We start from the raw sequence: 12,760 nt of genomic DNA on the forward strand, positions 1-12,760 counted from the left end.
ATATATGTGGTTACAAAGTAAATAGCACAGAAATACCTATGACATATATAATTCAATCATAAGTAAATTCAATCTAAGAAAATATAGACTCACATTTTTAAAAATCAAATATCTCCTACACATTAAAATGTTAAGTTTATTTTTTCTCATATATGGAAAACACTTATTCCAAATGTAACATGGTTATTCAAAAAATTTTTAAGCTGCTTACTTAATTTTAACATTGGTTTTGTAATTTTGGAGTCATTCTTCCCTCCTTTGAGACTTTCTCTGTTCCTAGAGGTCAGGATGCTGATACTGAAATGAAGGGGACTCCTGGCTAGCACAGGACTCAGCTTTCTGGAGCTCAAGCTTGCTCCAGGATCATATCGGTGCTAGCACAACGCCATGTCCAACAAGATGCCAAACGATGTAAAGTGGCTATAACCAACATGAAGTTTCTACATTCAAGATTATCTTATTCATCCCTCTGCTCGTTTTTCTATTCATTCAGAAAAGATTTACTGAGCACAAACTTTCATGCAAGATATGTACTACATAAGGCCCAGAGTCCATGAGGCTACATGAGGCAGGACCCAATGGAGCTCACAGTCTGGCCCGTGAAGTGAGTAAAGCACAAGTACCTGTGACAGTGTGGTCAAACCTAAAATGAAGGAAATGAAAACATGCTATGGCATGGGCTGATTAATTTTGCCCAAGAAGAAAATATAGTTTAGGTGGAATGGCTACAAAGAAAAGTGATACAAAACTTGGGACATAAAGGATGAGTTGGGTTTTAATGAGCATAGAATGGGAAATTCAAGATGATTCAGGCAGAGGGGTATCATGGGCAAAGGCATGGCAGTGTGGCATTAAATGAATCAATCTACTGTGCAGTGATCTAACTGGCAACAGTGACCCTCAAAATAGTTAACTTGCTCAGTTTTACAGACTTGGTATTTCACCAAAAATCATTTTACCTAATGGAAGATTTCTATCTGCTGAATTCATCTACAAAACACAAACAATTTTTGATGTCATTGTAAATGGGATTTTTAAATTTCTTTTTTGGAGACTTGGTTTTTAGTGTATAGGAATGCTACTAATTTTTGCAGGTTGATTTTGTATTCTAAAACTTTGCTGTGGCTGTTTATAAGTTTAAATTTCTGTGTGTGTGTGTATGTGTGTGTGTGTGTGTGTTTAGTCTTTACAATTTTATACATATGTTGCCTTGCCACCTGTAAAGAGAGACAGTTTAAATTCTTACTTTCTGATTTAGATGTCTTTTATTCCTATTTCTTGCCTAATTGCTCCGGGTAGGATTTCCAGGACTATGTTGAACAAGAGTAGTAAGAGCGGGCATCCCTCATGTTCCTGAACCTGGAAAAGCTTTCAATTTTTCACTGCTGACTATGAGGTTAGCTGGAATCTTGTCATATATGGCTTTTATTATATAGAGTTAAATTCCTTCTGTATCTAATTTGTTGAATTTTTATCACAAAAATATGCTGAATTTTGTCACATGATTTCTCTGCATTCTTAGGAAATAAATTTAATTAAGAAGGTCAAAAAATAGAAGACCGTCCAAGCAGAAGGGTACAATGTTGGACTGAAAAGAACAGAGAACAACTGTGGCTCGGGTGTGGATCACAGGGAGAGACAGCAGAGGTGTCCAGGGACCCCACTGAGAAGGGCTGTAAAGCTGAGAAAGAGGAAGAAGAGAGAAGAGAGGACAGCAGTGCAGGCCAAATCCAGAGAGGCCTGGAGCCCAGTGAAAGGGTAAGAGGGCTCCCCTCCCCCACGTGGGTGACTCTGGCAAGCAGCGGGACACAAACCGCCCCCCCCCCCAGAGAGTGCCAGGAGAAACCAGAGAGCTAGCATTCTCACACCTAGACACCTCCTCCTCTGCACTTCCTGCATTCCTGGCATCAAAGAAAGTAATTTTGGCTCAAGCTGGCTTGTGGCCACGGCCCCCCCACCCCATAGCAACTGCGAGAGTGCTCTGTGTTGAGAAGCCTGCTTCTCAGTGGTGGGGGCACGTTCCCGGCCCAGCCTGCCTCTGGGAGGGGAGCTGCCGCAGTGGTGTTTTGTAGGATTGCCCACTGGCGGCTTGGACAGGAGGGCAGTGCCCAGGTCATGACAGCAGTGCAGGAAGACCACAACCCCTTGCTCCCCCTACCCCCCAGCAACTACGAGAGTGCTTGCCTCTGAGAAGCCTGTTTCTCTGCAGTGGGAGCGTATGCCTGGCCTGGCCTAGCCCGCCACTGAGAGCCGAGCTGCTGCAGCAGCACAACCCGACAGGTTCATCAGACCTGCTGAAGCACCCCAAAGGAAACTCAGGACGGGCACTCCTCTCCTTGGCACCGTCAGGGACTGATCCTCGGAGACAGTCCATCCGCCAGCCACAGCACCCTTAGCTCTCAATTGAGAGGCCTGGCGAGAAGGAACCAGTGAAAGAACTCCAGAACTACGAAAAATCAAAGCAAAAGACACCCACAAAAGAAAACAGTAACTCCTTACCAATGGATATCAACTTCAATGAAAAGATTAAAATGACAGATAAAGAATTTCGAATATGAATTGCAAGGAAGCTCAATGAAATACAAGAGAAAATAGACGATCAAAGAAGTTACAAAAACAATGCAGGAAGTGAATGAAAAATTTGTTAAAGAAATCAAATTATTAAAGAAAAAACAAACAAAACTTCAGGAAATGAAAAATTCATTCAAGGAATTACAAAATACAGTGGAAAACCTTAAGAATAGGCTCAATAAGGCAGAAGAAACACTCTCAGAGCTTGAAGATAACTAGCCTTTAAGCTAAATAAGTCAGTCCAAGAGAAAGAACAGAAAAATAAGAGGAATGAACAGGGCCTACAAAAAATGTGGGATTATGTAAAGAGGCCAAACATAAGCAAAGGTTTGTTGTGAAAATACACAAGGATATATTTGAAAGAATAAATGAGGTAAATTTCCCTGGCCTTCCTAGAAATCTAGATATCCAGGTATAAGAAGCTCAACGGACCCCTGGGAGATTCATCACAAAGAGGCAATCACCATGACAGTCATTAGACTTGCCAAAGTAAACATGAAAGAGGCACTCCTACCAGCATCAAGGTGAAAAAAATAAGGCAACATACAAAGTAAAACCTATCTGACTAACTGCAGACTTCTCAACAGAGACCTAACAAACCAGAAGGGAGGGGGGGGCCCATTCTTAGTGTTATCAAACAGAATAATGGTCAGCTTTGAATTTTGTATCCTGCAAAACTAAGTTTCTTACATGAGGGAGAAATAAAGACCTTCTCAGACAAGCAAACACTGAAGGAATTTGTCAAGACCAGACCAGCCCTGCAAGAAGTACTCAGAACTGCATTATACATGGATCAACACAGTAGACACCCACCAGTGTAAAATCACCTAAAAGATAAAGGTCAGAGCCCAGATACCACAATGGCTCAACCCCAAGAATTCTGCCAAGAAACTCCTGGAATTGTAAACAAATTCATCAAAGTCTCAGGTTACAAAATCAATGTACACAAATCAGTTGCATTCCTATACACCAGCAACAAACTGAGAACTAAATCAAAGACTCAATACCTTTCACAATAGCAACAAAGAAAATAAAATATCTAGGGATATATTTAACTAAGGAGGTGAAAGACTTCTACAGGAAGAACTAAGCAACACTGAGGAAGGAAACTGCAGAGGATGAAAACAGATGGAAAAACTTATGCTCACAGATCAGCAGAATCAATGTTGTTGAAATGTCTATATTACTGAAAGTGATTTAGAGATTAAAGGCAATTTCTATTAAAATATCAATGTCATTTTTCGAAGATCAAGGAAAAATGGTTCTGTGCTTCCATATGGAACCAGAAAAGACCCTGAATAGCCAAAGCAACCTTAATCCATGAGAACAAATTGGGAGGCATCATTTTACCAGACTTCAAGTTATACTACAAGGCTATAGTAACATATAGCATGATACTGGCACAAAAACAGAGACATACACCTATGGATCTAAACAAAGAACCCAGATATAAAACCATTCTCATACTGCCATCTGATCTTTGACAAAACAGACAAAAACATACACTGAGGAAAAGAATCCATATTCAATAAACGGTGCTAGGAAATTTGGATAGCCACATGTATAAGACTGAAACAGGATCCGCACCTCTCACCACTCACAAAAATTAATTCAGTGGCTAATAGACTCAAACCTAAGACATGAAACTGTAAGAATTCAAGAAGAAAATGTTGGGAAAACTCTTCTAGATATTGGCCTAGGCAAAGAATTCATAAAGAAGACTCCAAAGTCAGTCACAGAAATAACAAAAATTAACAAATGAGACTTGATTAAATTACTAGGCTTCTGTACAGCCAAGGAAACAATCAATAGACTGAATAGACAACCTACAGAATGGGAGGAAATATTTGCATACAGTAGATCTGATAAAGGGCTGATAACCATAATCTACAAAGAACTCAAGCAAAACAAGAAGAAAAAAATCAAACACCACCATAAAAAAGTGGGCAAAAGACATGAACAGAAACTTTTCAAAAGAAGATAGACTAATGGCCAATAAACATACAAAAATGCTCAAAGTCTCTAATCATCAGGAAAATGCAAATCAAAACCACCATGAGAAATCACCTTACCCCAGTCAGAATGACTTCTATCAAAAAGTCCCAAAACAATAGATGCTGACATGGATGTGGAGAGAAGGGAACACTTATACACTGCTGGTGAGACTGAAAACCAGTTCAACCTCTATGGACAGTAGTATGGAGGTACCTCAAAGAACTAAAAGTGGACCTACCACCTGATCCAGCAATCCCACTACTGGGTATTTACTCAAAGGAAAAAAGACATTATATAAAAAAGACACTTGCACTCGATTATTTATAGCAGCACAATTCACAATCACAAAGATGTGGAAAAAAACCAGGTTCCCATCAATACATGAGTGGATCAATAAAATGTGGTATATGTATACTATGAAGTACTACTCAGCCATAAAAAAGGTGAACTAATACCTTTTGTGATAATCTGGATTGAACTGGAGAGCATTCTTCTAAGCAAAGTATTATAAGAATGGAAAAACAAATACCACATGTACTCACTATTAAATTGGAACTAATTGATCAACACCCATGTACACATATAGTAGTAAAACTCAACGGAAACAAAGCAGGTGTGGGGGGGAGAAGGAGACAGATAAATTCACACCTAATGGGTACAATGCACAGTATTTTGGTGATGGGAACACATATAACTTTGACTCAAACTGCACAAAAGCAAATCATGTAACCAAAACATTTGTACCCCTGTAATATTCTGAAAAATTTTTTAAAAAGTATAAAAGTAAAAAAAAATACAATGGTAAAGTCACAAAAAAGAAGGTAAAATATCTAATTAAGTCCCATTTATTTATTTTTATTGTTGCTGTATTTGCCTCTGGGCACTTAGTCATAAATTCTTTGCCTATGCCAATGTCTAAAAGAGTTTTTCCTATAGTTTCTTCCAGAATTTTTATGGTTTCAAGTCTTACATTTAGGTCTTTAATCCATCTTGCATTCAGTTTTGTATATGGTGAGAGATAGGGATCCTGTTTCATTCTTCTGCATGTAGCCATCCAATTTTCACAGCACCATTGATTGATTAGGGCATCCTTTCTCCAGTGTATGTGTTTGTCTGCTTTGTCAAAAATCAGTTGGTTATAGCTGTGTTTTTTTTTTATGGGTTCTGTATTCTGTTCCATTGGTCTATGTCTTTACCTTTATACCAGTACCATGCTGTTTTAGTTACTATAGCCTTGTAATATAATTGGAAGTCAGGTAATGTGATGCCTCTAGCTTTGTACATTTTGCTTAAGATTGCTTTGGTTATTTGGGCCCTTTTTTGGTTCCAAAGAATCAACAGAGTAAACAGAGAACCTACAAAATGAGAGAAAATATTCACAAACTATACATATGACAAAGGGCTAATATCCAGAATCTATAAAGAACTCAAACAAAGCAGCAAGAAAAAAATCAAATAACCCCATTAAAAAGTGGGCAAAAGACACGAACAGAGTTTTTTTGAAAGAAGACAGACAAATGCCTAATACACACATAAAAAAATGCTCAACATCACTAATCATCAGGGAAATACAAACTAAAACCACAGTGAGATACCACCTTACCCCTATCAGAATGACCATTATTAAAAAATCAAAATAACAATAGGTGTTTGCATGGATGCTGTGAAAAAGGAAAGCTTATACACTGTTGATGGGACTGTAAATTAGTACAACCTGTTTGGAAAACAGTATGGAGATTCATCAAAGAACTAAAAGTAGATGTACCAATTAACCCAGCAATCCCATTACTGTCTATCCAGAGGAAAAGAAGTCATTATATACAAAAGACACCTGCACCTGAATGTTTAACACAGCACAATTCACAATTGCAAAGATATGGAATCAACCTAAGTGCCCATCAATTCATGAGTGGATAAAGTATATATATACTATATATACCATAGAGTATTACTTATCCATAAAAAGGAATGAAATAATGTCATTTGCAGCAACTTGGATGAAACTGGAGATCATCATTCTAAGTGAAGTATCTCAGAAATGAAAAAAAAAAAAAAGAAATACCACATGTTCTCACTAATAAGTGGGAGCTAAATGTTATGTACACATGGTCATAAAGTTGTGTAAACTGCAGTCCCCAACCCCCTGGCCACAGCCTGGTATTGGTCTTTGGCCTGTTAGGAACCAGGCTACACATCACTGCCTGAGCTCAGCCTCCGCCTTGCCCATGTGGCCCTCCTCTGCCCCTCAACCCCCAACCATGGAAAAACTGTCTTCCACGAAACTGGTCCCTGGTGGCAAAAAGGTCTGGGACCGCTGGTGTAAAGGACATTGGAAACCAGGAAGGGGGGAGCATGGGAGGGGGATGAGGGATCAAAACTTACCTATAGACACAATGTACACTGTTCTGGTGACAGGCACACTAAAAGCCCTAACTTAAGCATTATACAGTTCATCCATGGAAGAACAACATTTGTATCCCCTAATATTTTCAAATAAAAATTATTTAAAAAATCTGTACACTGAAAACTATAAAGTATTGGTGAAATAAACTGAAGACACAAATAAACGGAAACGTATACCACGAAAAAAAAACCACAAACAATTCTCACTTAAAGACGTGAAAAGGAGGCTCCTAGTGGACACCTGCCCCTTAGAGCAGAGTGTCAGCATGGCCGTGCAGAAGCCACTCGCGCTGGAGATCTCCATGTCTGGCCACAGGCCCCCCACGACCTGAAAGTGGGTCAGTGTAACCAGCTGCGTGAAGACATTTCAACAGCCCCTATACGATTTTTTATAATCTTCTCCCTTTCATGTTTTAGATACTCAGGCAAGTAGGGCCTCATGACCAGAACCCTTTAAAGTTTAACTGACTACTTGACCTTTTTGAGTTGTTTCCCAGAAATGATGGAATTTCTGCAAGACAAGAGTTGAGATTTTGAAGGCCCACTGGCAGACTTCCTGGCAAGAAGATTCAACCTTCCCTCACTAGCCTGCCCCAATGCACACAGCCCATGTTAATTTCAATACAACCTTCCCCAATGCACATGGCCCCTCTTTAAAAAGCCCCTCCAAACAGTCCATACTCTCACTTAGTTGGAGAGATGGATTTGGGGCTGATTCGCTCATTTTCTTGACTGATGTCTTCCGTATTAAAATTTCCTTTCTTCCTTGGCAATCCTCATTGTCTGAATAATTGGCTATCTGTGCAGTAAGTAACTGGACTGAGGCAAGGCCCTTTTTGGGTTCTGTACCATAAGCAAGCATGTCACAGCACATGTGCTGGATTCCGAGAGATCAGGATTTGAATGCTGGCTCCATTTATTGGTTGTGCAACATCGCCCAAGTCACTTAACCTCTCTAAACGTCAGTTCCTTCATCTGTAAATCTGGAAGAATTATATCTGCCACACAGGGCTAGTAAAAGGATCACCTAACATAATATATGGGTCCAGTGCAGGCATATCCTCCTTCTCCTATTATAATAATAGTAACAAGGAACATTTTATTGAACACCCACTGGAAGAAACCGAAGTGTGGAGAGGTCAGTGGCTTGCCCGAGGACACACAGACACGGGACCACGAGGTGATGGAGATGCCCAGTGCCTTGTGCATAGTGTGTGTGACACCACGAATCATAGCTGCTGTTTTCACTGCCACTACCACTACCACTGCTCCTTCTAAATGCTCTTCTAGGATTATTTATGACAACAATACGGCATTCTGAAGCTAGGATCTCCATCTCTCAAGTCACTGGTCAATGGCCATGGCTAGCACAGTGCAGGGCATATCAGTACATTTCATCAAATGAATTCCGGCCACAGTCCTTCCATCGGTGGCCTAGGACATCCAGCTTGCATCCTTGACTCTCTGTATTTCTATCTCATCTGCCCAATTCTCATGGACATCATTAGGATTATTAGGGCATCATTAGGATCTACAGAGGCCCTGAAAGTTAGCTGCTGACACGCTAACTGCCTGGTTGGGGTGGGAGATTGTCACTGCCCAGACTGCCACCATCTGGTGAGCAAGCAACTCCATTCTGTGGGCACCTGATTAATTTCCACAATTCCTGCACTAGCACTATATGAATCTTTACTGCCTGTAAAGACAATTGTTCATCTTTCTCCCTTGCTTTCTAGTTATAGTCAGATTAAAATTGGAATTGACGAGGCTTAATGCTCAAGAAGAGAGGTGTAAATGTAGTTCACTGTGTTGTGATAAAGCTTCAAAGGATATTACATAATCTCTGTGCTCACAATAGAACACAAGTCTACACCTTGCCCAGTAATGGACGACCTACACTATGACTGAGAAAGCACTTTTCACCTTTCTACACAAAGGAGAGCATACAAATAGAGTGGGCTTTAATTTGAGTATGCTTAAACGCAAACTTAAAGGTGTCAATTTCTTTTTTACAGTCACTATTGTCATTAGAATAAACAAGTTCTAAATAAATAAGATGTTGACTACCTTCATGATTCATAGCAACAAAAGAACCTTAAATTACTGCATTCTGTCTTATAAAGCATATTTTAAAAAAATCTTTCTCATGCCTTTGTGTCTCTAATGCTGGGAAAGAGCAATGTCTTGAGGAAGTCTTTCTTTATTCCCAAAATGACTTTGACAACATAAAAGAAACCCAGATGGTTTCTGAAACTGAAATCTTTGCAAAGAGTACCTGGTCTATCAATCCCTCAGTAGTGGTACCATTTACTTTAAACACCTCTTTCAGCCATTTCCCCAATGGCTTTCTAATCGTTGCCATCTTCATACCCGTTTGGCTATTCTGTCCTTAAAAAGAAGCAGTTTATTGTGCCTTCAAAACGTGAGGCTTACCGATGCACCGGGAGCCATCTGTTGAGGTTACGTATCCACGTGGGCAAACGCAAAAATAGCTTCCCACGGTGTTGGAACATTCGCCAGTTTCACATATCCCAGGAATGACGCTGCACTCATCAATGTCTAATCAAGGGAAGAAGGAGAAGATGATTGAGAAAAGCCTTCATTAAATAGCTTTTAAAAGGGATTTTTTTTTTTTTTTTTTAGAGTATGAGAGCACTCATGGTTGATTAGGTCAGATCATATAACCCTGAAGATACTCTTGTTTCAGGCCGCAAAGAATTTCTCACACATATCTATGGGAACTGAGATGAAAGCAAACTCCCATGGCAGTAAAACAAGGCCAACTAAAGCAGAACTCTATACCCTTTTTCTTTTTTTTCCAAATGCAATTTAAATTGGAAATAAGTAAAGATGTCAATGTTTTAGTTTCCATTTTACATCAACTAGGGAATTATCCTACTAGAGCCTTTTAAAAAAACCCACATACATGGATTACATTTTAAAATATGGAATAACTGTATTTGAAAATTTATAGCTAATTTTCACACTATTATTTGAATCAATGGAGAAAGGCAAACAATTTTTTTTTTTCTGTTTGGCTTCAGGATATGTTTTTGTACTTACATTTGAATATGGGTATATCTGACATTCTGGGAATAACTTCAATCTAAAATAGTACAGAAACATGGAAAGGGTAAACTCCGGAGGCTTTGGGAAGTGTCCAGCTTTCCTATTGTACCTCCCTGCACTTACCCATTCAGCATACTCAATGCTGGGAGTAGTCTATTTTCCTTTCACATTAATGAAAGGTCTGCTTTCTTTTAAATTTCTCCTGAAGCAGGAAACCTGGCCATTATATATAAGCTGCAATGCACTTCTCTTCTAGTCCAGCAAGCAAGGGGAGGTGGCACGTCAGACAAAGCTGCCATTAGGTGCACTGGGAGCTAACTGTTAATACACTTAAAAGGAAATGAGCCATTATGAGAAAAATCCAGCCAAGGGTGCCTGGGTGTTGGCTGTCTTTTTTAAGGGACAGAGGTAGCAAAGGCCAATGAATAGAGGGAACAATTATAAAAACCATAAACATAATTACTGAAAAGTCAAAATAAACTGGAGCTTTTAGTTTCATTTTAGTTTATTTTCTTTTTAGTTGCATATACTTTTAAAATGTACCAATAAAAATATGGGAAAAATAGTTATATTCTTATTGTAAATACAGAAATTTTTTAAACATCACAATTAAAACAAATGGCTGGCGATGCCTTTCTTGCATTCGCCCATTGGTCTACTCATTATTTTTTTCTCCATTTATCCTGACAAGTTACTCTTGTCTACAAGCTATACCATAAAATAACTATATGCTTGTGTGTCTTCTTGGCATGTTTTTATAAAAATGTTACCAGATTCAGACATTCTCTGAAATAATATCTTCATTTGAGGCTTAACAGTTAGCCGCTGAAGGCACAGAGGTACAAATCAAAATCTACCAATTTCCCAAGAGAGATCAGAATTCTAACATGAATTGACTACATGAGGAGCAAATATATAATGTGGTGAAAGAGCTACCATCAGACTTAATCCAACAAAATGAAACCATGTGTGCAAAATTAGGACCTTTTGCATCCTGTGTTGCTATCATAGTGCAGTGCATCTTAATGCAACTGAACGTGGATTCAGAAGAGACATGAAACTAGAACAGCTTTACTTTAATTACCAAACAAATTGATCAGTCACCTCTGGATAAAGGCGGGGGAAGAAGACGAGTACAAAGTAGAGCAGGCAGTACCACAGTGAAGAACCAAAACTTGCCTTCTGACTTAATATCTAACGTTATACCAACCATCCAGGTGATGGTGATCATGGAGCTCAGGATTTATGCAAATTGTTATACATCAGGAGGCTCATGTAGGCATTAACTTTTATTTCCAGGCATTTCCTTTCCTAATAAAGCGCTGCTTTGTGCTCTCGTCCTAAATACCCTTTCTGACAACAAAAAGAGGAGAAAACTAAAAGATGTTTGACATTTTTCTTTTTTGAGGAAAAAAAATCTGGGACATAGAACACATGGAGTGACACTAAATTTGTGGTTCTTGTGTTAAATATTTTATTGTACCAAAACTCTGTGTTTCATAATTCTCCTTAGAATTAAACAGAAACCTTAAAAGGTTAGCTTCAAAATAATTATACGTAAAAGGCTCTCAGGAAGTTATTTAAGGATTCCGTATAAAAAATAGAAAATCTTAAAAAAAAAGAAAAGCTTTTCATTTATTTTTGGGCTAGATGCCCCCCAAATTTTAAGTGTATTAAAAAATTAGATGCTTTTATACAAAAAAAAAAAAAAACTGACCCAAACCCCTACATTTTAAAGTAGCCATGCCCAATATTTATACAACAATTTCAATTTAGCATTGACATTTATGTTCAGAAGAATGTATGAATTTGGAAGTAGTATCTTCACAAATATAAAGTATACATGACCTCAGTAGAAACAAAAGTGTCTGATGGTGACAAGTCTACTCATGGCAAAAAGCAAAGTCTTAACAATGGGAATTGGTCTCATACATGTTCTGCACACCTAATATGCTGACACCCAACTCCTCAGGAATATTTTTTGAAATTGTCTCATACCTGGAAGTCCAGTAGTGGTTCCAGCCAATGTCTCTTGCTGAGTTTCTCTGAGATATGCTCAGTTACGCCCTCCTCTGTATTTTGACTTACACCTTGGGGCTGCCTTCCCTGATAGGGGCAAAACAGCTGTAGCAGGTTTTTGCTAGACCTTTGACTGGGACACTTTGTGGAAGGGAGGGAATCTCTTCCAATGGGCTCTCCTAAGAGGAAGAAAACTCTTCCCCAGAAGTCCCCAGCAAATCTTCCCTTTTGTCCTAATGTCTTGAACTGGGTCACATGCCAATTTTTGAATGATTTCTCTGGCCAGGAGAATGTGCAGACTGGCACAAGTCTGGAGTCCTGAATCAATTTCTGTGGCAAGCGGAATGCAGCCAGCTTTAGACTAATGAATGACAGCAACCGGCACCACAGGCTAGTGAGTCTGAAAATACAGCACAGCTGAAGAATGGAAACTGTTCCAGACCGGCTGAGAAACTGATGGACAATAAGCTTAGCTAGTCAGGCATATGCCAAATCGTGGAGAGGCAACCCAGGGACTTTGGCTTTTATTCTGAAAGTGATGGATGGTGTCCATGACGGAATTTAAATTAAACAAGAGTATTACATAAACAAATCAACATTTTAGAAGGGCAAACCTTGTGTTTAATGTGGATATATAATATAATAGTCCAGTGATAAATGTTGAGAGCCTGAACTAAGGCATTATGATGAAGAAGGAAACATA

The 12,760-nt window shown here is 39.0% G+C and overlaps 1 protein-coding gene across 1 annotated transcript in view; it reads right to left on the bottom strand.

Annotated features, from left to right (window-relative positions):
* The window catches only part of FBN2 (fibrillin 2), a 257,674-nt gene that overhangs the window by 129,469 nt on the left and 115,445 nt on the right, over positions 1-12,760 (bottom strand). The window contains exon 8 of the mRNA XM_045565793.1: positions 9,403-9,528. Coding sequence (XP_045421749.1) covers positions 9,403-9,528 — 126 coding nt within the window. The remainder of the gene's footprint in view (positions 1-9,402; positions 9,529-12,760) is intronic.

Source organism: Lemur catta, chromosome 12 (genome assembly GCF_020740605.2).
Source record: "Lemur catta isolate mLemCat1 chromosome 12, mLemCat1.pri, whole genome shotgun sequence".
NCBI lineage: Eukaryota > Metazoa > Chordata > Mammalia > Primates > Lemuridae > Lemur > Lemur catta.